The 22,889-nt window shown below is 37.5% G+C and overlaps 10 protein-coding genes across 10 annotated transcripts; 6 read left to right on the forward strand and 4 right to left on the reverse strand. All coding sequences in view use genetic code 12, as the record gives it.

Annotated features, from left to right (window-relative positions):
- Positions 1 to 2,347: 2,347 nt before the first annotated feature.
- On the forward strand, positions 2,348 to 3,049 carry CPAR2_502730 (uncharacterized protein; the record flags this gene model as incomplete). Its single annotated transcript, XM_036810702.1, has 1 exon — positions 2,348 to 3,049. The coding sequence occupies one exon, from the start codon at positions 2,348 to 2,350 to the stop codon at positions 3,047 to 3,049; it is 702 nt and encodes a 233-aa protein (XP_036667212.1).
- A 324-nt stretch (positions 3,050 to 3,373) lies between these two features.
- Positions 3,374 to 5,698, reverse strand: TIP20 (Tip20p; the record flags this gene model as incomplete). The annotated part of the gene is made up of 1 exon (XM_036810703.1): positions 3,374 to 5,698. One exon carries the CDS (start codon positions 5,696 to 5,698, stop codon positions 3,374 to 3,376), a length of 2,325 nt encoding a protein of 774 aa, XP_036667213.1.
- Positions 5,699 to 5,945: 247 nt separating this feature from the next.
- On the forward strand, positions 5,946 to 7,532 carry CCT3 (chaperonin-containing T-complex subunit; the record flags this gene model as incomplete). The annotated part of the gene is made up of 1 exon (XM_036810704.1): positions 5,946 to 7,532. One exon carries the CDS (start codon positions 5,946 to 5,948, stop codon positions 7,530 to 7,532), a length of 1,587 nt encoding a protein of 528 aa, XP_036667214.1.
- Positions 7,533 to 7,541: 9 nt separating this feature from the next.
- CPAR2_502760 (putative dephospho-CoA kinase) lies at positions 7,542 to 8,264 on the reverse strand (the record flags this gene model as incomplete). The annotated part of the gene is made up of 1 exon (XM_036810705.1): positions 7,542 to 8,264. One exon carries the CDS (start codon positions 8,262 to 8,264, stop codon positions 7,542 to 7,544), a length of 723 nt encoding a protein of 240 aa, XP_036667215.1.
- A 118-nt stretch (positions 8,265 to 8,382) lies between these two features.
- Positions 8,383 to 9,444, forward strand: CPAR2_502770 (2-dehydropantoate 2-reductase; the record flags this gene model as incomplete). The annotated part of the gene is made up of 1 exon (XM_036810706.1): positions 8,383 to 9,444. One exon carries the CDS (start codon positions 8,383 to 8,385, stop codon positions 9,442 to 9,444), a length of 1,062 nt encoding a protein of 353 aa, XP_036667216.1.
- Positions 9,433 to 10,734, reverse strand: CPAR2_502780 (protein-lysine N-methyltransferase; the record flags this gene model as incomplete). The annotated part of the gene is made up of 1 exon (XM_036810707.1): positions 9,433 to 10,734. One exon carries the CDS (start codon positions 10,732 to 10,734, stop codon positions 9,433 to 9,435), a length of 1,302 nt encoding a protein of 433 aa, XP_036667217.1.
- A 1,420-nt stretch (positions 10,735 to 12,154) lies between these two features.
- Positions 12,155 to 12,943, forward strand: CPAR2_502790 (acetate uptake transporter family protein; the record flags this gene model as incomplete). The annotated part of the gene is made up of 1 exon (XM_036810708.1): positions 12,155 to 12,943. The coding sequence occupies one exon, from the start codon at positions 12,155 to 12,157 to the stop codon at positions 12,941 to 12,943; it is 789 nt and encodes a 262-aa protein (XP_036667218.1).
- A 2,609-nt stretch (positions 12,944 to 15,552) lies between these two features.
- On the forward strand, positions 15,553 to 16,374 carry CPAR2_502800 (acetate uptake transporter family protein; the record flags this gene model as incomplete). The annotated part of the gene is made up of 1 exon (XM_036810709.1): positions 15,553 to 16,374. One exon carries the CDS (start codon positions 15,553 to 15,555, stop codon positions 16,372 to 16,374), a length of 822 nt encoding a protein of 273 aa, XP_036667219.1.
- A 2,974-nt stretch (positions 16,375 to 19,348) lies between these two features.
- CPAR2_502810 (acetate uptake transporter family protein) lies at positions 19,349 to 20,146 on the forward strand (the record flags this gene model as incomplete). Its single annotated transcript, XM_036810710.1, has 1 exon — positions 19,349 to 20,146. One exon carries the CDS (start codon positions 19,349 to 19,351, stop codon positions 20,144 to 20,146), a length of 798 nt encoding a protein of 265 aa, XP_036667220.1.
- A 955-nt stretch (positions 20,147 to 21,101) lies between these two features.
- CPAR2_502820 (allantoate permease family MFS transporter) lies at positions 21,102 to 22,670 on the reverse strand (the record flags this gene model as incomplete). Its single annotated transcript, XM_036810711.1, has 1 exon — positions 21,102 to 22,670. The coding sequence occupies one exon, from the start codon at positions 22,668 to 22,670 to the stop codon at positions 21,102 to 21,104; it is 1,569 nt and encodes a 522-aa protein (XP_036667221.1).
- Positions 22,671 to 22,889: the final 219 nt, after the last annotated feature.

The raw sequence follows: 22,889 nt of genomic DNA on the forward strand, positions 1-22,889 counted from the left end.
GGTAGGATCGTAGGTTAAGCCTAATGCTTGCCAAGGTGGTCCAAAAAAAAGATAGTGTCGCGTTTTGATTGTTGCAAATTCAGTATTGGTGACATTATCTTCCCCTACCCCCATGAAGAGAACCAATTGATTCAGCGAAAGAGCTACTTATACACTAAAGAGGTCATCTTACAGGAAACCCAGAGACAAATAATCACAACGATTAATTAAGCAAATCATAAAGCCAAGTCTCAGCAATTAGAAAATGTTACCAGCATCTTTTTTTGTTTTCTTTGAATTGAATGTTACCAGAATTCAATCAAAGTATTATAATGAGCAGGTATCCTTCAACCACGACATCAGAACTGTCCCAATTGGGATGGTTGAAATTACAAGCTTAGAGCAGATTAGCCAGCCAAATTTCGATCTATCACTCACAATTTCATCTATATGGTTCATGAGACGAGAGTGATATGATGCATTTCAACAAGAGTACTCTGTGCCAGTGTTTGTTTCATACTTGTATCTTTGTGTTCAAAATTACTCCTTCGAGAATAAGCACGTCTTTTCAACGCAACGATTGTTGAGCAAATAGCTTTTGAAATCCGATGTAATGAGGAGCGATAATCATGTTTGTGCGTTCAATGAGTAATCCCTAACTTCATCACGAGTTGGAACAACACGTCACACAACATAATCGACACCATTACCTGTATTGGTTCGCTGGTATCCATACTCTGATCACCAAAATTGCGAATCAAGCGCATGATGCTATTTGCCAGCAAGCGAATCGCTAAGCTTGATACTAGTTCTCAACTCAGCTTTATTACATCACCAGTCAAAAATTTTGCGACGTCATAGAATGTATGTATCGAATATGATTTTGCCACGTTAATCAAAGAAAATAATTTAGAGAACCAAATAGAAAGCAGTTTAGTGTATTGTTTGAAAGAAAGTTTAATTTAGCTTTGCACCACCTTCACCAACCACTCCATTGAAAAAGGCATCCGTGGTATCACATATTAGTGAAGATTCCTCCAACAAAAAAACAAAACCAACGTTAGATTTGACAACAAGATGCAAGTGTGCCAATTCGATAGCGACAAAAGGAAAGATTTTACCTAGGCTATTGAGAGTAGGGAGGGGCACAAAAATATTCCCTATTGGGATTTTTTTGTGCCCCAAGAATATTCAAAGTTTCAGGAGGGGCAAGTGATGGATTTAACCAAGTACTCGTTGTTTTTTAGGACGAAGTAGACCCAGATAAAGATGATGGTCAAGTCGAGAAAGTTCACAGCTTGATGTCGTTGCACGCTGTTTCCAACAAAATGACTGGACTGGCTAGTCAGTCAGTCTTTTAAAAATTTTGGAACCCAGTGAGTACAATGCAAATGCGGAAATGAAACCCATGTTGGTTATTCTCACTCACTCCAGCCCATTTCTTATGATGTCATGAATAGCTGAGACTTGCTGGTGCAAATTGTGGATTACAGTGTCTGTGCATATTTTATTTTATTCTATTTCTTTTTTTCTCTCTTTATTTTTCTTGATCTTAAGGGGTGGTTTAAAACCGGTCCGAGGGGCAGAGGGTAGAGAGAGAGAGAGAGAGAGAGAGAGAAAGAAAGAGCGATCCAAGATGCGTATATTTTGGCACGCGAGAATCCATTGTGATGAAAAGAAGCCACCAAATACAAGTCCCATGCGATAAAAAGACGTTTCGAAAGAAAACAGGCAACTCTAACGGAGTGATTGTCAATATTAAGACAGGAAAAGAGGGGTAAGGCAGAGTAGTGGTAGACAACACGTAGTGCACGGCTGTACAAAGTGACCATGCACATTTTGCAAAAATAACCATTCACATGACAACCGATGGCAAACACCCAAGTTTCAGCAAACCAGCCAGAGAGAGGAGAAGTGTATACAACTGCATACATAAAACTACATGAATATCTTTAAGTATTAGACCCAGTGTAAATGATGATGTCTTTAAATTGAACAACAACAACTACAAACTAGGTTCAATAAAGAAATTGTACTGGTTTCGGTGCACAATATAGTCCAATTTATCTCTGTTGTATTGATTGGTAAGTAAACGACCAGGCTGATATGTATGCAATCCAATGAGTGAGTCAATTGACTATAGTGTGTGTTGGTGTGTTGGTGTGGTGTTCAATCTGTATTTTATGAAAGACGTTTCCTTGAAACTCTCTTGCAAAGAAAAGGTGCATTGAAATTTGAATTATCATATTTTGATACAGTTTGTACTTTCTTCTTCTTCTTCTTCTTCTTCACCATCGTCTTCTTCTTTCAAGGGCATTAGTGAATAACCTCTAACTGCTCTTGAAATTCACGTTTTTACTGCAAAGCAATGAGGTCATTAAGTGCATTTGCTGCCAATATGTTGCAAACCCAACAAATTCAAAATTCTTCATCAAGCCAACTTCAACCAATGGATCAGTTTAAAACCTCACCTCAGGAACACCTGTCTTTGAAAAGCTACCTCAGCCAATGTTTTTTGAGTTACACATGTAGCCCAAGTCGTGGTAGAGCTTCCCCTAGTACCCCCAAATTCAAATCATCCACCTCCAAAGAGATGTTGATTGAGAATAATGCAATGCTGTCCAAGATCTATATTTTCAGGCAAATTAGATCAGAGCTCATTAGATCAAAAATACCCATTCTTGTTACAACTTTAGAAACTTCGGATATTTGCCTAAGCTTAGATGTAGACCAAGAATTTAACGGTGAACTTTATGAACTTATTTACATGAGATGGAATCCTTCAAATGAATCAACCTTTCGGGCTACAATCAATTGGGAAACGAATGAAGTCCCATCAATCAGTTATGTACTTCATAAAGATTGCATGGTTGGAATCAATGCGACGACTCACACGATTTTCCTCGATCTGTCTGAATACAAGATAACTAGTAAGGAGCTGCTTATCCTGGGTACCCCCATCCCACACTTTGATGGCTTGGCACCTTTTCCCGAAATACGTCGTAGTATTGGAATTGATGAATTCTTGGTTCCTATCATTGATAACCCCACCAATGGTGTGTCTTCATAAAACGTCTTGTTCAGGAGTCACACGGTACATGAAGTAATTGGTGAAGAGCTCGTTGATTGTTTTGCTGTCATTCCATGTCTTTACTGGTTAGTAATGCTGTTCCAGTCATTGAGTAATTTGTGGAATTCACAAAAATCTATTCAATGAATTTGATGGCAACATTCATCATTTGGTGTGTGGGTGCTTTACTGCGAACCGTTTCGAAGAGTGTTCATTATTGGCTTTATTTTCTCACTTTGTGATGCAAACTTTCCTAGTAATTCTATTTATAGCTGCCTTGAAATCTTATTTACCACTATTTAAGTTGACAAATAAAGTCCCGTTCTAGATAATTCGGTTGAGTAAATCTTTTATCTCACTGTTTTTCATAGCTCCTATACCATGTCCATAATCTTTCCTCAAGTTATCAATTGCTCTATCTTGGTGTTTAATTTCAGCTGCTAAGCTCGGCAGAACTGAGTCGAGAATATCAATTGCTTGTACCACTTTGACGTAGCCCCTATTCCCATCATTAGATAATGAGTTATCATCAAGCCGCGTGATAGAGCTCAGTCTTCTGGTGTTCAAAAGTAGTGTTGCATGTAACGAACTGACCAAGTAGTTGAAATCAAGAATCAATTGGTCGATTCCGGTCCTTGAAAACCGGTTATTAGTAATGACATATTCATACAACAACTCTGATATGATAGTTACTGCCATATTAGATACAGCAAAATAATCAACTTTTGAAACCGACTTTTCAATGATATCCAAATAATTTGGCAACGTGTTTATTATGGAATTTAACTCTTTAGATGGTAAAAGATCAGTTTCTGGGTTGGCTAAATCCCACTGGCTTGTGTTAACGAATGCTTTCAACAATTGTTTGATCTCTACTCGCAAAATTCCCAAGTAGCTGTCGAGCGTTTTATCCAGCAACTTATCATACTTTGTGGAAATGGAGCTAAATAAACCATCATTCATGTCTGCATCCAAATCGGAACTTGAAAAACTTTGATACAATTTCCAAAGCTGAATAAATACAAGATCTTCGTTCCACTTTTGGATCCAATTATTGACAAACTTGGTTGAGCAATATATTTCAGTGAGCTTTTCCAAGCTTACGATTATGTCTGCTTCACGCTTATTAGAGTTCTTTGCATTCGTCTCAATTCCTCCAGGTATCATGGTTAAAACACTCTTGGTGTTTTGGTCAGTAAAGGTCTTGTGCTCTTGGGTCAATTCTCCCAAGTACAACTCGAGCAAATGTAATTGAATACTCGAAACGTACTTTAGTTGGAACTTAACGATCCTAAGGGTTTGAAAATGAGTGTTCAAGTTTTCGATGAGCTTGACAAGCCCATAAGCAGAAAATGTTGGTCGCAAGTATCTTCTGCGAGCACTTGGATCTTCATTGCTTAATTTGTGTGGTTGGTAATCAAAATCTACTTTAATCCAATCATTGGTGTTAATGATCTCCAGATTGAATCTTTTCACAGCTAATGTCTTTTCAAACTCAAGCCAACTTTCAAAAGCACGATTTTTCTCGTCCAAGAAGATATCGCCCGTAATTCCAGTCCATTTTTCCACCACAGGTCCTGAAGAGTCCGTCGCAAATGGGTTGTATCTGTACTTGTTCCTTAGTCTTTGGTCAAATGATGATAGTTCAAATACCAAATGAGATAACAAAACACCGTATTTTTCTCTCACCTTATTATCATACTCGGACTTCAAATTAGTGTTTATCACTTTAATTACCTTGTTCATCTTGTTTCGCACTGGCACGAGCAAAGTGGTTATTATCTCATACGTTCCAATTCGATGAATCTTTTTAAACTGTTGGTCCACAACTGTATTGAGAAGTGGAAGATTATCCTCCAAAAAGTTTTCAATGAAATTCAATGCCCATTCTGGTTTTGACAACTTATTGGTGTCCTTATTAGGAGTGTCAAAATGGTAGTGGAATCTTGTAATGACCGGCTCCAACAAGCGTTCTAATGCCCACCAAGTATCAGGATATGAGGGCGAATTCCGTATAGATTGTAGTTCAATCAAGCTTTCACTAATTTTGGTGATTGATGTCAAGGTTGCGTTTGAAACGGTGGTTTTACTCAACCATTTATTTTCTTTAATGAGACTTTGTAATTCGCCTTCTAAGTTTGCACTTCGTCGGTTGATTTCTTGATCAACCTGAGAAACCAACTCAGGTGCATGCATCTCATTTATTTGCAGAGAAATGGCACGCAAATCCTCCAATGATGCATCCTCTGTTAGCTTGCTCTCAATCTGTTGATATTTCAAAAGATACTCCGTTTGGATCTCAGCAACCTGTTTTTTCTTCAATTGGACCTGAATTTCCCTCAATAACGGTATATCACCAAATTCTAAAATCAACGCATGGATATTGTCATAAGCTTCATTTAAGTCGTCCAAACTTGTCACCACCTGCACAACTGATACAATCTTCTCAACCGCGTCATTCAATTTAGAGTCATCAATGTCTGGTTTAAGCTCCTTTTGAAAGTGTGACTCACTTGAATTGGACAACCTGTTGGCCACAACAGTTTTCACTTGCTTGTCAATGCCCCGCAACTCATCAAGCTTACTCTCAATTAAACTCAAATCTTCAATACTGGTAAAGTTGGCGTCCACGTAATTGGAAACCTCCATACCTTATTATAGTACTATGACCCTGTGGGTTGCTTCAAGTGTGGTGTTTGTAAACGACTTTTCTCGGGTGAGTACTGAGGTAAAACTCGATCGAAGTTCGTGGAACAACAACAACAACAACAATGAGGGAAAGGGAGAAAAAATAAAAAAATTTCAAGCTGCTCTCTCTACCTTTTGTCATCATCACTATCTGGCAAACAACCCTATTCTATTGTAATCACAAAGGTCATACCTACTTCAATTGATAATGCAGGCACCAGTGGTATACTTAAATACATCTACCCAAAGACAAACTGGTAGACAAGCACAAGTGGCCAATATTACTGCCGCAAAAGCAGTTGCTGATATCATCAGGACATGTTTGGGTCCTAAAGCCATGCTTAAAATGTTATTGGACCCAATGGGTGGTATTGTTTTGACTAATGATGGCCATGCCATTCTAAGGGAAATTGACGTGTCTCATCCTGCTGCAAAGTCAATGATTGAACTTTCAAGAACACAAGATGAGGAAGTTGGAGATGGTACTACTACTGTCATTATTTTGGCAGGAGAAATTTTGGCGCAAACCTTCCCCTACATTGAGAAGAACATCCATCCAGTCATAATCATCCAAGCTTTGAAACAGGCTTTAAAGGATGCATTAGAGGTTATACACGAAGTGTCAAAACCAGTTGATATCAATAATGACAAAGCGATGATTCAGTTAATCAAAGCATCCATTGGTACAAAGTATATCAACAAATGGGCCGAGAAAATGTGTGAATTGAGTTTGCAAGCTGTCAGGACTGTCATGGTCCAGAAAGGTGACTATAAAGAAATTGACGTTAAGAGATACGTGAGAATCGAAAAGATACCTGGAGGAGAAGTTGCAGATTCTGAGGTCCTTGATGGTATTTTGTTGAACAAAGACGTTGTTCACCCCAAAATGAAAAGGTATATCGAAAACCCACGAATCATATTATTGGATTGTCCATTGGAGTACAAAAAGGGAGAATCGCAAACAAATATAGAAATCACCAAGGAAGACGATTGGAACAGGATTTTACAAATCGAAGAGGAACAGGTCAAATTGTTGTGTGATCAATTGTTGGAGTTTAAGCCTGACTTGGTCATAACGGAGAAAGGGGTAAGTGACTTGGCCCAACATTACCTTTTGAAAGGCGGTGTCTCTGCATTGAGAAGGGTCAAAAAATCAGATAATAACCGTATTGCTAGAGCTACAGGTGCTACTATTGTTAATAGAGTGGAAGACTTGAAAGAGTCAGATATTGGTACCAAATGTGGGGAATTTAAGGTTGAATTAATAGGTGATGAGTATTTTGCATTTCTTGATAAATGTAAGAAGCCACAAGCTTGTACCGTTATATTGAGAGGGGCATCAAAGGACATTTTGAACGAAATAGAAAGGAACCTTCATGATGCAATGGCGGTGACGAGAAATGTCATGTTTGAACCAAGTTTAAGTCCAGGAGGTGGTGCCACTGAAATGGCTTGTAGTGTTAGACTATCTGAAAAGGCCAAAACCATTGAAGGGGTTGAGCAGTATCCATATCAGGCAGTCGCTGATGCATTTGAAGTTATACCTAGAACACTTGTTCAAAATTGTGGTGGTAATCCGATCAAAGTTTTATCGCAATTGAGAGCTAAGCAAGCACTGGGAAACTACACTTATGGAATAGATGGGGAAAATGGTAAAGTAGTTGACATGAACGACTATGGTATTTGGGAGCCTGAAGTAATCAAACAGCAATCGATCAAAACAGCGATTGAGAGTGCGTGTTTACTTTTGAGAGTGGATGATATTGTTAGTGGAGTACGCCAAACGCAAGGTTAAATGATACATCTATTGATTTTTTGGTTTATTACCTTTGTATTTCTCCGTTATTCTTTTAATAGTGAACGTGAACAATGCTGAAACGACACCAAAAGGCGGGATCAAGTCCAAAATTGTCCATACTATACTAGGTTTAATCTCACGTGAAAGTGTGTCAACAGACTTTTTCAAATCTGATACTGATCCTGAATTGTCAATAACAATATCACTTCGGTAATTTCTCTCCTCATTCGTCATTTGATTTTTAATTCGATTCTCTGCATCTTCCCTTGACAATTCGGCATTTCTTGCAAGCAATCTTTCAATTTGTAATTCAGACTTTGTTGAAACCGTGACTATTAGTCCACATATCAAGTGTAATTGCGACTCAAACAACAAAGGAACATCCAAGATGACTAAGCTTTTGCAAGAAATGTAAGCCCTTAGAATTTGTCTAACGATTTCCCATTGAACGGCAGGATGCACAATCGAATTGAGGTCCTTTAGTTTCCTCTTGTTTTGGAAGACAACTTGGCCCAAGACAGTTCTATTGAGTGTGCCATCTTCGTGTAGTAAATCGTGGACATCATCAAATGACCTAACAATTTTGTTATAGGCAGGTTTGCCAGGCAAAACCACCTCTCTAGCAATCAAATCTGCATCAATCACTGTATAATGGTATTTCGTTTTAAGCTCATGGGAAACTGTCGATTTGCCGCATGCGATTCCACCGGTTAATCCTACTATAAGCATATTTTGTGTATATCTAGTTAGTCTCTTGTTATGGATCCCTCCTTCTTCAACCACAAATTGAAGAGGCGCGAAAAAATTCCCCATTTGCACTAAATTCAACAGCCCTCCGATATTTTTAATGACATCCATTCCGAGGTTAACAGAGCCTGTTAAAGTATATATACTCGGAGCTGGAGCTTTGGGTTCACTTTTGGCCCACGATTTAAAACTGCACTCCCAGCGAGCCATTTCACCTACGCTTTTACTTCGGCCAAATAAATCATCAATAAAAGATCAGTTTATAAGAGTGAAGCGTCTCAATGATGTACACAGAGCAAAAGAGTCCCTTGTTGAAATTCCCGCTGAGAGGGCCAAGGACCTTCAAGGGAAAAAGATTGAAAATTTAATTATTACCACAAAGTGTTTTCAAACAGAAGCAGCATTGCAACCATACATTGAAAATTTGTCTTCCCAGTCCAATATATTAATTTTACAAAATGGTATGGGAATGCCCCAATTTCTAATTAATCGGTTTTGGGCAAACGGGTCGAATTGTCCACGATTTTTTGAAGCGATTACTACTCACGGGGTGTATGTTGATGAAAACGGAATAGTCAATCATGCATCAAACGGGACTTTACAAATCAGTGATGAAAATGGCACGCCACAAAATAAGCTACCTGAAATGATCCAAGCGATTTTGGAAACATCCAGTTTGAATGCAAAGTTTTTGGAACACAATGATTTTCTTTTACTTCAAATGCAAAAATTGGTTATTAACTGTTGCATTAATCCATTAACTGCTGTATTTGACGTCAATAATGGGCATTTGATCTATGGAGACGAAACTGTTAAACTTTGGAGATCAATTATAACTGAATGTACAGAAATGTTCTTTTTGGAATTTCCCATCTTACAAAAGATCCCACAATCAAAGGCATTCTTGAGTGACGATAGACTTTTGGAAATGGTTACCTCTGTCTGTCAATTAACAGCGTCCAACAGCTCTTCGATGCGGCAAGATGTGAGAAATTTGAGAAACACCGAAATTGACAACATGAATGGATATATTTCCTATTTAGGAAGAAAGCACAAGAAGCCTACGTTTACAAATTCAATGATTACTAGTTTAGTGAAGACAAAATTAAGCATAGATAGAGGTATCGACAAATCTGCTGCTGATGCCATTTTAAGTTTGTAATTTAGTTAGATTATCAATCACATTACGTGAGAGCTGTTTGCGATTTCTGTAAATTTGCCCTATAGTTTTCATCCTGGATCTTCGAATGGGATTAGGATCATCAGCATATTGTAGATATTGATACTGCTCCGCCTCATGTATTATCTTTTCTAAAATTTCTGAGATAATCCGAGACGAGACGGTCATATACGATGAACCTTCAAAAGTTCCATTGATTAACGCAATCAATCGCCTAGACTCTTGAGGGTTCGATTCCTGAAACGCAGCCAATGCTACTTCAGTCCGGAAAGACATTCCTTCCCTGTTCACCGTATAATTGTCAAAGTAGTCATATTGCTTCAAAAATTCAACATGGTTCGGCTTCAATAGAAACAATATTTCTTTTGACACATTTATATCATCCCATTTATTGTCAACAATTATAAACCCGTACTCTGTAAGCAAAAATTCATTGCTATGGGGACCATAGCTAAAGTACAACTGCTCATCGCGTGAATATGCAGAGGTAGTAAACACTTGAAAACCCTTGCCATCGATCTTCAAATTGCAATGATCATCGGGGGAATGATTAATAAAATCGACATAAGGCGCCATTGTGAAGTTGTCCAGTGGGCTGGAGCTTGTGGGTAATTTCATGAACAAACAACGCGAATTGATACTGAGCCATGAAAGAAGAAACTCATCTCTAGTTACCACAGATGAAACATCCACAGATTTGCGACGGAGCAAATCAACAATGACTTGATAATCGTGATCAAATCTCTGTAGCACTTTATGGTGCATCGCCTTGGTTGATTCCGGTAATAAACTAAGCGTATCCTCGTCAAAATTTATAGGCATCAATGAAAAGTCGTCTATTGAGGGTAACATGTTGATAAAAGGTCTCCAATAAGAATGGTTCCGTTTTCTTTCGATGCTTATATACATGGACAACAATTGAAATGATGACAACTTTATTAATTCATCTTTTGATAATCTTTGATATACTTTAGTGTACGCGTCGTGGTTCATATCCAGCGGCACTATTGCATGATTTGCAAGTATCATCCCATTGTATTTCGCGATGTGATTCAATACCGTGACAAAGTTTAACAAAAACCTATGAGGGATGTTGATGATCAAGCTGTTTGGGTTGACATTTTCGCTCGCGTAAACACCTCTTCCCGAACCCTTAACATCTTTTACTACAAGGTCGGACGATATATATGTCTCTCGGGATAATTTGCCACCATAAGACGTAGAATTGATCCACTTTGAAAGTTCTGAAAGCCGGGTGTCAAAGTCCTCCATCGATTGAAAAGTGTAAAGATCAAACAACTCTTTCTTCTATTTTCGTGTGATTCCCTTGTCGTGTATTCAAAATGACTTTGTTAGTTAAACGCGACAGTGTGTGATTCTACATTACATTATTCAATGTGTCGCAAACGTAAACTACACGACATTACATTTTGTTATAAAATACACGACTCAACAATGGCTACAAAGTACCACATTGTCTTCTTTGCAAAATATTCGCTGCTATATTAGTTGCCAATGGCAATATTCACCACTCGTGTCTACCACGCTCCTTCATGACCAAGTCTTTCCGGCTGTTGATTTAGTAATGGTTTGAGTGCCTTGTGTCTTGAGAATAAATATCACGACACGACACAAAATTTGTAACCAAGTGCACGTCTCGAAATGTTAAGTACTTTTTGCGCGCGTACAAACCTTGAAGAACAATATTTTTTTCATTCTCTATCACGAATAGGAAAACTAAATAGTTAATGTAATCGACCTCACTATATTTTCCAGTCGAGACATTCAGAAAAACTTTGTTTTTAACAGATTGTTAGCAATTATATCAAGATCGTCATTCGCGCGTATTTTTCAACATCCTCATGTTTTGTTTTGAAAGTTACATATCTGGCACTAATGCCAAAATAACACTACCACAATTCAAAAATAATGGACAGAAAAAAACACTTTCCTAAAGTTTAAAAGTCACATGTTAATGTGGTGATTGAATTCGCCCTATATTGAATTTGTTGTTTTGTAGTTGTTTCATCTCATTGTTGCAGCCCGGATACTCCAGTCTTTATTCCACTTGCTATATACGTTGACAAATCTGTCGAGAATGAAAAAGAATCTGTCTTAATGTTTTTTTCGTTGAAGTTGCCAAGTAACTCGTGCCATTCTCGTCATTTTGATTTATGGGGAAATATCACTACAGTTGAGTATCAACTATTTGTCTTTTTTGGTCTATGCAATTATTATACAAAATTTTAACCTACTGTAATGGAAATCATTTTGAAAATCCCCTTCTTCGAATGAGAAGGCTTGACTCGCCAACAATGAAAGGCTGATTCTCCACAAAAGAGTCATCAGATGCTTTAATAGCTACAAACAATCGGTTAATGATCAATGAATTTATTATTTTTTGAGTGAGTTTGAAAATACAGTTATTATTTACTTGGCCATTATCATTGTAACATTCAACCTTTGCCCCAAACTTTTGAATTTGGGTGAAACTACTACCCAAAAAGCTAAATTTGTCTATTCTTCCCCCACACTTCGCTACTCATAAGAATCCCTTTTGGTGACTGAACTCGCTTACTTTCTGCTATTTTCTCAAACGGATAATTGTATATGGTTGCTGAAAATGACGTCGCCTTGACATTTGCCAATTTCCTTTCAGCACTTCATCTCAGTACCTGAAAATTTGTACCACATGTCGTCCACATCAGATCACAGCACTTTCAAAAACAGTTCCGAGGATAGAGAATCTACTAAAGTTTCACGGGTTCAGATTTGTGGCGATGGTGGAGAGTTTGTGATTATTGGGAACAATAAGTACTACCGCCATGAATTAATGTCAATATTCAGTGACATCTCCAACCCAGCACCAACTATCGGAAGATACCCCACGAGAAACATTACTCCTGCTCCTATCGGCTTATGTGGATTTGGCATGACAGCTTTTACACTGGGAATATATACTTCACAAGCAATGGGAATCCAGATTCCAAATGTTGTTATAGGATCGGCCTGTTTCTTTGGTGGAATGACTCAATTCCTTTGTGGTTATTTTGAATTCTTCACTGGTGATACATTTGGTTTTACTGCCTTGACTTCCTATGGTGCTTTCTGGATCAGCTATGGTGCTATTTTCATTGAAGGATTTGGTATTGAGGCTGCTTATGCCGAGAGTGATCAATTTGCCAATGCACTTGGTCTTGTAATGATTGCTTGGGCAATGTTCACTTTCATGATGGTGATTCCAACATTGAAATCAACCTTACCCAATTTTTTGTTGTTCTTTTTCTTATTCTTGACCTATACGTTTCTCGGAGCTGGTGCATTGAGTGGAAAGGTTGGTGTGACACGGGCTGGTGGTGTGATTGCAATGCTTACCGCTATTACTGCATGGTATAACGCTTATGAAGCTGTTGCAAACAGATCCACTTCGTATTTTGTTCCCCCTTCTTTGCCGTTGCCAAAGTTGGCTAAAAAAGAATGAGCAAATGAAACGACTTTGAATTTGAAGCATATGCAATGTGAAGCAAAGAGATATCTATTAATGAAATACTTTAATGAATTGTACAATGTAGAAGTATTGTAGTGTGTTTTTTTCTCTTGTTCTACGAGTGGTTTCAAAGAGGGGAAGAGAAGGTGCATGCAACTTCTTCTGTACTTGGAAATGCTTATCTACCTTTGAAGTATAGGCAATATGAATGGTGTCGCAAAGAGTAGACATGTTTGAAAAGCTTGAACTTTATCAATTACATTATCCACTTTCGTGGCGAGAGTTAAAAATTGTGAAATATCCACGTATAGATGTGCCCATTGTGAACTTCTTTCACAACGAACAATAAATTTAAGTATGTGTATGTTCCCATTCACCCATACGATAATACGCAATTATCTTTTGGTGATATGTAGAAACCGCAATAGAGTACATCCCGTGCCATCAAATGCATTGTGTGCGTACTTTTAAGTTGTCGTGATAGCTTTGAGTTGCATTTTCAGTGAGCTATATCTCGAATTCAGACATTTGTGGCAAGAAATAGCTGTGGTCTCTGTAGACTAGTATGATGAGTTTGAACAAGGTTAATAAAAACTGAAAAGAGCGAAATTTTAGCTTTGTTAGTTGGCAAAAAGCCAAAGACTTTAGTTTCTTTTGACAAACTTTTGTGACAATCATCAACAGGCCAACAATCTGTTCTTGTACACTTTATATTTCCTTAAAGTGAAGTCGTGTTATTTGCTCTGGCCGTGTTTTGACTCCTGGTAACAAGGACCGAATAGTCAAACCTTTAAGTTGTGTGTCAGTTCGGAGAACAATTTAATCTCTGAATGTTGGTAGCTCTACATCGACTCCAATATATACCCTGTTCTAATATATATAAGACTGTATATGTATTTTAAAAGTCCTCGGTAGGATAGAGATTTCTGGCTTCTAGGTGTTAATACGTGGCTTTTTTTGCAATCGGTAAATTGGATGGAAAGTGCGGGTTGCAAGTTATTACACCGAATTTTAAACGAAAACCTGCGACAATGTCGAAAAGAATTTTTATGTCATGTAAATTCCATTTTTAGTCGAAACAGAAAACAACCAGCTTTCTTTTAGTCGGTTCAACTTACTCTGTTTCTTCTTCACTTGTAGCTTCATGCTTTCATCTTGGTTCTCACTAAGAGCTGGCGTGTACTCTTGCTAAATTGATTGATTTTAAAAAAGCAAAAATAAATCACACAAACAATTACCCCACAAACTAAAAATTAAATTGCACAAAATTGGCAAAAAACTCCGAGATTCCGTATTGTTCTCAACTCATTCGTCTCTACGAAGCACACTTTTATGAGACGATGCATTTGATGTTCAATTGAAACGAATAGGCAGACCCAGGTTGTAGCTTCTGCTTTACTAATTGAAGGTATACAGAACTTTTGCTCGCTTTAATGAGACGAGTAACTATCGATTTATTTGTGGGTTACATACATGTGTGAATTGAAAAAGAGTAACAACATCACGACACGTGTGAGAAAATATCACAGTGTACATAAGGTTGAAGGGATGCGACCGCTTTATTACGATGGACACAAAGAAAAGTTCCACGAAGAATTTTGTGCGATAATTGTTGCGAAAGGGTTGAGAAGAATGGACTTGCTGTTAGCCTGAGCAGTGATCAAAAATGTAAATGGCTTTGTTAAGAAGTAGAGTCTTGAGACCGATGTTTTCTGTTTTGTACCTGTTCTTTCTTGCGTAGAAATGGAGAGATTTGCTGTGTTGATGCTGAACAGTCACTAGTTTCGTTCTCGAGTATATAGGAAGTAATCACTAAACTGAGTATCTAAGGCGTGAGCTTTTAAACTTGTGAGCTAAGCAGTTTTTTAAAAAAAAAAAGTCGGGACTCCAAAAAATACCGCAGCAGGACAATATGTTTAGGATCATGTGGTCATGAAGTTGATTGTCGTTATTGCCATTTGAATGGAGAGATTTCCTTCCGTCACTTCACAATGAGAAAGGAGAGAATTGATTGAGGTGGGGGACTTAACAATAGTGTACCTGTTATTTCGTTTGTGGTGGTATAAATTGTTTTCTCTTTGCACGAAAAAGAAAACAGCCCCATCGGTCAAAAGAAGACGACTTGCATGAAACATTTAGTCAAGTTCTGTTTAAAGATTCGGTGATTTTGTTTTTGTCTATGGCCTGTTCACCTTGAATTAGGTTGATAGCGATCTATGCATTTATTCTTAGTTTCCACATTTTAGTTAATTTTGTGTTTGAAACTTTCTTCTATGGGGTTATCACATTATTGCAGCTGTTGCATATGCAAATTCAACAATGTTGATGCAGCATGTATTTGGGAATTTCTATTGGGGTTGTCTAACCTTCCATTCACCCAAATATGTATAATGACTTACTAAAGCCAGCCAAGAGGATAGATAAGAAACACCAAAGTGGAAAATTAAAAATATGTATATATATATATATGGAAGGTAGGAATTCTTCAAACTACCTGCCATCAATTTTTTCAATCTGTTTTAGTTTCCAAGTGAACCACATAAGTATCAATCATCAAACCAAACGGAAGGTGAGAATAAGTTTTCGAATTAGGTTTCCTCAAGATGTCGTCATCCTCCTCGCAAATTAATGATAAACCAACTACTTCCCACGTCGATGACCACAATCAAGAAGACAGTCATCATGGCCATCGTTTTGTGTCAAGAATCCACATTCATGGTGAAGGCAATGAGTTGGTTACCATTGGTGGCCACAGCTACTATCGTCATGAATTGATGTCTGCATTTGGTGGTACTTTAAATCCAGGTGCCATGCCATACCCCAAAGTCAACATGAATCCAGCTCCAATTGGATTATGTGGGTTTTCATTAACTTGCTTTGTTTTGAGCTTGTATAATGCAAGAGCAATGGGTATTACTATCCCCAATGTTGTTGTGTCATTGGCTTGCTTTTATGGTGGTGTTGTACAGTTTTTAGCTGGATTATTTGAATTCGCCACTGGTAATACATTTGCATTTACAGCATTGGTGTCATATGGTGCATTTTGGATTAGTTATTCATGTTTATTTATTGAGCAATTTGGTATTGCTGCTGCTTATGAAGGTACTGACCAATTCAACAATGCGGTAGGGTTATTCCTATTGGGTTGGGTCATTTTCACTTTGATCATTGTATTGAACACCATGAAGTCAACGTTGGCATTCTTTTTATTGTTTTTATTTTTGGAATTGACATTTATATTGTTGGCATGTGGGTCATTGACAGGAAAAGTGGGTGTGACTCGTGGTGGTGGAGTGATTGGGTTTATAACGGCAATTATCGCCTGGTATAATGCGTTTGCTGGTACTGCTACACGTTTTAATTCATACGTTGTGCCCCACGTTTTTCCATTACCGGTGATAGAGTTTGGGAAAAAGAGGGCGTAGAGTGAAAGGGTATAAGGGGTTGTGCGGAAATAAATGAGAGGTCAGGAACACAGGTGGGAAAATCGACAATCAGGTATAGTGGTGGTGCAGGGGAAAGAACAGGCATAATCCCCCAATTGGGATGTTTTGGTGGGTAATAAAGTGTGATGATTGTGTTGATATTAGAGACCCCAAATATCTACAACAGTGTATAATTTGTAATTGAATATCGCAACGTTAGAGATTGTAAGCTTTTCATTGTGACGCTCATCGTAATATATGCCACCTGTTCAATAGTACCAGTGCTCATATAACAAGAATGGTCTAAGCAAAAATGTATATGAAAACCCAAAAGAAAAGTTTTGCTCGTTTGGTCCAAAGACACTACCAACGGCTTGAACATTTGCCAACTACTGTAGCAGTTTGAGCATGTTGGAAATCTGCTGAGTGAAATTATATGTCACTCTAGACTTTTACTACAACTGATGAAAGACGAGAAAAAGTTTTCGGTTCCTTCACACTTTGTCTTTAGTTGATGCAGTATTTAATTTTTTATTGCATATATATTTCTAGTTGACGATTAACATAAAGAATGATGCTAACACCATTTGGAAAAGTCTAGGCCTTTTTGGTGTTAAAATTATATAATACTTTGTCAAAATATTATTTTTCAATCAAGAGACAAGACAAAACCACCTGATATGCATAGACTGAAAAGACGTTACTATTATTTTTGAAAAATAATAATGTTGTGGATTGTAGTTTAACTATGAGCTGTAACCATTGAAAGTACCAGTTGTTTGGTAAACTGCTTGAGAACCGTTTCTCAAATCGACGATTGTCCTTCGACGATTGGTAAAGAAAAGAGAAGGCAAAAAATGTAAGGGTTGCATTATCAAAGTCAAGATAGCACTACGTAAATTATAATACACTGGCAGTAAAACTTTTGTTTTGTAATTTTACAAAAGCTATTATGAGCTTGTGAGAGTCAAGGTAAGCGGGCTGAACACCGATGAGCTCTGGTTCGCTTTTCAATAATAATAATAGAAAATTGCAACAGAAGAGAGCTAGCAAGAAAACAACGACGTAACGTAATTTAAGCTTTACTTATTGATCAGTGTACAAAGTTGTAAATATTTTTCCCCAAGAAGTGGTAGACGAGTCAATTAACGTAATATAAGCAACTAAATATGTAGAGGGTTAATGAATACCATCATGATGATGATGATGATAGTAGTAGTAGTAGTAGTAGTAGTAGTAGTAGTAGTAACTGTTAGCAAAATTGACGACGTTCTTTAACCAACCAGCCCCACTACTCGCCCTCTGAGAAAGACATTTCCTAAAGTTTTTTACACCACCACAAACATATACATTAACTAACTGACTATAATCTATTGATTGAAAAAAGAACACAAAAACAAAACTTGCATACATAGTGTAAAACAAGAAAAAAGTGAAGAGTTTAACTTTGTACAATAAAACACGACGCTGTCATAGAGACCAACAGAACATCATATAAAGTCATGACTTATACAGAAATACTACCTATTACTACCTGTTATCATCACGGATGCTTCGACGATTACTACTTCTAATACTACTTCTTCTCAGTGTCGATTGAGAGCTAGTTGGAAATACTACTAGGTTTTAGAGTTATAGTTGATACTATTATATAAAGTAATATTACTGTTTCTTCTCTTACTTTTTTACATCATTCAAGGGTTTCAAACTAATTGTATGTGTCGTGGCCAGTAACTTACTGGTGGTCAATAAGTATGTAAGTGAAGAGCTACGTGTATAGATTCGTATTATTATATATGATTGTTGTGTATGGTTGGAATTGAGTTTTCGGTATCTGTTACTTCGGAGTTTTCCTTTGCAAAAAAAAAGGGTAATTTTCAATTTTGTTTAAACTCCGAGAAATTCCCAATTGTGACAACAAGGGAGAAAAAATAAAAAACGAAAAAAAAAAAACCACACCACCACCTAAAATACTTTATGCACAAAGTTATATGTAGCCTCTAATTGTAACCATACTTTATACACATCACACCATACTTCACCACACTATACAAAACACAACCACCTCACCTATAGATACATATGAAAATGAATGACTACGTATTTTAGATAATTGTATGTGAAAAAATAAAAAAAAAACAAAATAAACTACTGCTTCAGGATTAATCGAAAACAATCAAAAACATTTTTAGACGAAAGCCAGAACCAGTAGCTGGAGTGTTCGGTAATAGCTGGCTAAAACATTACCATGCGATATACTAAGCTTGTCTTATTTCAGAAAGTCATTGAAAAGGACTAGGCAAACCTGCATCCTCCCCCCCCCACCCTCTCTCTTTTCCATTTTTTGTTCTACTTGTACAACAATCTCTTGTCACCACTCCAATCCCCAACTGACACAAATTGATCAAAACATACATGATTAAGCTTTTATGGTTGGCTATATCCTTCTTATATATATATTAAAAGTTTCTTGACCTTGTTTTGTTTGAAGTTTGTGTCCACTTCGAGTATATCGTCATATGTCGGTGTTATTTCTTGTAGTGCACGTATATCCAATATCCACTAGTTAATTTTGTATGGGTACTGTATAGTCTAAATAAAAGGCCCAGTCATGTTAGGCTAAACGTGCATTCAGTCCATACTATTCATTGTTTACTGTTTACTGTTTAGAGTTATTATACTTCCTCTTTCTTCTCTTCTTCTTTCTTCGACTTCCCCGTTAGGTGGTGCACAAACGCAACCGTCTTTATTATGTAACCAATATAGGTTTACATTTGAATAATTCTATAAATATCACCCTATATTTCCATTTCTTCAGCTTTTTTACCAAAATCCTACTACTAACTGTTGTGTTATTACATTTTATCACAATTTTCATCAATTACTTAGTTCGAACCTTAATACCTTTTACACTCCATACCTAATAATACAATTACCACTTCCTTCAAAGACCAAATAACTACATCTATATATTATGTCTTCTGCATCGTCACAACACTCGGCTCCTTCCAAGCACGCTTCAACTGATGTTGATGATAATGGCGTATCAAGAGTACAAATTCATGGAGATGGCGGAGAATTTGTCACTATAAATGGTCAAAAATTCTATCGTCACGAATTAATGGCTGCGTTTGGTGGTACTTTGAACCCTGGTGCTATTCCATACCCTAAAATCAATATCAACCCAGCTCCAATTGGTTTGAGTGGTTTCGTTTTAACTACCTTTGTCTTGAGTTTGGTTAACGCAAGAGCCATGGGTATTACTATCCCCAACGCTGTTGTGTCATTGGCTTGCTTTTATGGTGGTTTGGTTCAATTTTTGGCCGGTTTGTTTGAATTTGTTACTGGGAATACCTTTGGTTTCACTGCTTTGACTTCTTATGGTGCTTTTTGGTTGAGCTATGGTGCTATTTTTATTGAAAGATTTGGTATTGCTGCTGCTTATAAAGATACTGATCAGTTCAATAATGCTGTTGCCTTTTTCTTGTTGGCGTGGGCATTGTTTACTTTCCTTTTGGTTTTAAACACCATGAAGTCAACTTGGGCATTCTTTTCATTGTTCTTCTTTTTGTTTTTGACATTCTTGTTACTTGCAGGTGGGGAGTTTAGTGGAAGAGTTGGTGTTACTCGTGCGGGTGGTGTCATTGGAACCATTACTGCTTTCATCGCCTGGTATAATGCGTTTGCTGGTACTGCAACAAGACTCAATTCATACCTTGTACCACATCCAATTCCAATGCCAACCAGTATCCCATTCAGAAAACACAAGTAAGCCAGCATAATTGGTCCAACTATGTCACTTTGGCACTATTCTATTATGGGCGACAGCTAATCATGATAGTAATTACTTTTATTAATACATATATGTATACCTAATTGCACTCATTTTCAAAACATGCGAGCTGTTGTATTTCTCTTGCGTTTTGAAAAATTTATTTATTCAATTGGTGCTGCTTTCTGTAATGGTGGGCGTTCTCTCTACATTTCTGAATTCGTTGCATTCCTGTGCACCCAAAGAATATAGAGACTGTCCTTTTGCGTAAAATTGAGATTTTACCAGTTTTTGAATGCCTTAAAGCTCAAAAAAAAATAACAAACCTCTCTGTAGATCCAATACTAACTTTTCAGTGCTATTTTCTTAACATCTTCTACGTATCGAGAAAACAGAGCCTCATAGTGTTGTAAAGAGGAAATCGAACCACAATTCAACTTTCTCTCCCCACCTTCACACTCTACAAGTAGGTCTTTAAAACGAGACTACAGCTTGCTATATATTTATGAAAGCAACACAATTAGTATCTTGATACAATCTTTTGCGATCACTGCAAAACTAATTGTAATTGAAACGACTTCAATCGTTTTTCCAAAACAACGATTTACCAAACCAACATTACGATGCTGAGAAACGTAATAAAGACGTACAAAATAAAGTCCATTTGCAAAGAAAGCACGATGAGCACCCCTCTCCCATCATTTTGCAGAATAAGACTAATCATTATGTTTCTGTGGGCATATAGAGGCTTTTATGCTAGTGATACCCACGAAAACGCAGTAACTGGATGTGTAGCTCATAAACTAATTAAAAACATGTAGGTTGACAGAAAGTACAAGCCATAATATGCTTGCCTACACTCATGCATAGAGCTTTCTGTTCATATCCTAGAAACGATATACAACCACATTTTTACATCTCTCTCACCATTATAACGCATCCCTTACACATTATACTAAAGTGCATATCTAAAGTTTGGATTCTGCTTATCGGATAAATCAGCAAATTCGTAATTCTCAATATGGCTCATATCAACCGGGGGTAAAGCATCGCGTCTCTTGTTGTCCAAATAAAAAGAAATGTAAACTGCAATCAAGCATCCAAGCTCGAAACTGCCGCAAACAACGATACCAACTTTGGCCCCAGAGTAGGTAGGAGCTTGCTTGTCAATGAATGTTTGAGGACCAATCAAATTGCCGACACAGTAACCGATCAAAAATATAGCGTTTACGGTGATTTTCTTTGTATGGCCAGCAATAGATGAAGACACTTGAGATTGAATGCAAATAAAACAAAGTGGGCTGAGATTCCACAAATAGTAGCCTGCGAGTTTTCCGTGATCGGTTGGGGCAAATGCCAATAAACATTCCATAACAACAGTAACCATTGCCATGAATATTGCCATAATCATACGAGACTTGAGAAACTTCAGGGCCCACGCAAACAAAACACATCCGACAATCTCAATTGCTCCTGAAGGTAAATCCATCAAAAGGGAATCCGCCGTGTCATAACCAAACTGCTCGTTGAGCAATATTGACCCAAATGATGTGACACCTCCGTTGGGGATGTTGTGAGCAATTGAGAAGAGAAAAAATAGCCAAGTTCGGTGATCAGCTAGAGCTTCAATAAATTGTTCCCTCTTAAACTTGGGACTACCAAATCCTTGTTGATTGGACCTGATCCTTTCAACCACCAAAACTTTTTCCTCCTCTGTAAGAAACCACGCACCAGTGGGGGTGTCGGGGATGTGGAGCATAATCATAAAGCCTAAAAATACCGTCAAAACCCCAGTAACAACAAACACCAACTTCCAAGCAGGTAATGTATATGAGTCTTGCTTTTTATACAAGCCATATGCAATCAAACTACCGAGATCAACTCCAAACCCATTGGAACCAAACCACCAAGCCGTCCTCAAAAATTGTTCGTCCTTTTTATACCATTGGGATGTGATTATAGCAAATGCTGGACTAACCGACAGCTCCAACATACCCAATAGTGTCCTCAAAGTTATAAATCCCGCATACTTTGGAACCGAGCATAAGGCGAGAATCATTCCCCATAAAATGATAAAAACACTTACAGTCTTGGCAACGGGAAATCTTTGAAGGATCAATGAAGCTGGAAATTCAAAGGCCAAATATCCAATGTAAAAACTGGTTGAGGTCCAACTGTACATATCCCCTTTCATATGTAATTCTTCCCTCAAACCTAAAATTGAGCTGTAACTGGTACTCAATTTATCCATAAATTGAAAACAATACAACAAACACATGACAGGAAGCAAGTACATGTCAATTTTACGTAAAATCTTTCTATCGGTAGCGGGATCCAATGGCTTACTTTCCCCCTTGTGCTCAATGGCAAACTTCATCGCAACATCAACATCGTTTGTGATTTCAATCTCCTTTCCTCCGGGTAACTCTATGGTGGTTAAGACATGCTTGTGCTTGTCTTCCAAGTCCGCTTTTGTGAATGAAACCACTGGCTCAAGTTTTGGCGATTCCTTGCGGTCTTCCATTTCAACAACTAGGACAATAATTGATATATTACCATTGAAGATTTGATTCGTGTCTGGCAATGTTATTGATTTAAATAAAAAAATGGGCTAATTTGATAAACGCCTCCATCAAACTGATTCACTTGAACCGTCAATTGATGCCTCCCCTGCCGCAACTTAGTACGCGACGATTTAAGTTTCAAAGAAGAACTCGAACAGAATTATGCAACATGAACAAGA

This window comes from Candida parapsilosis, contig 006139 (assembly GCF_000182765.1).
Source record: "Candida parapsilosis strain CDC317 annotated contig 006139".
Classification (NCBI taxonomy): Eukaryota; Fungi; Ascomycota; class Pichiomycetes; order Serinales; family Debaryomycetaceae; genus Lodderomyces; species Lodderomyces parapsilosis.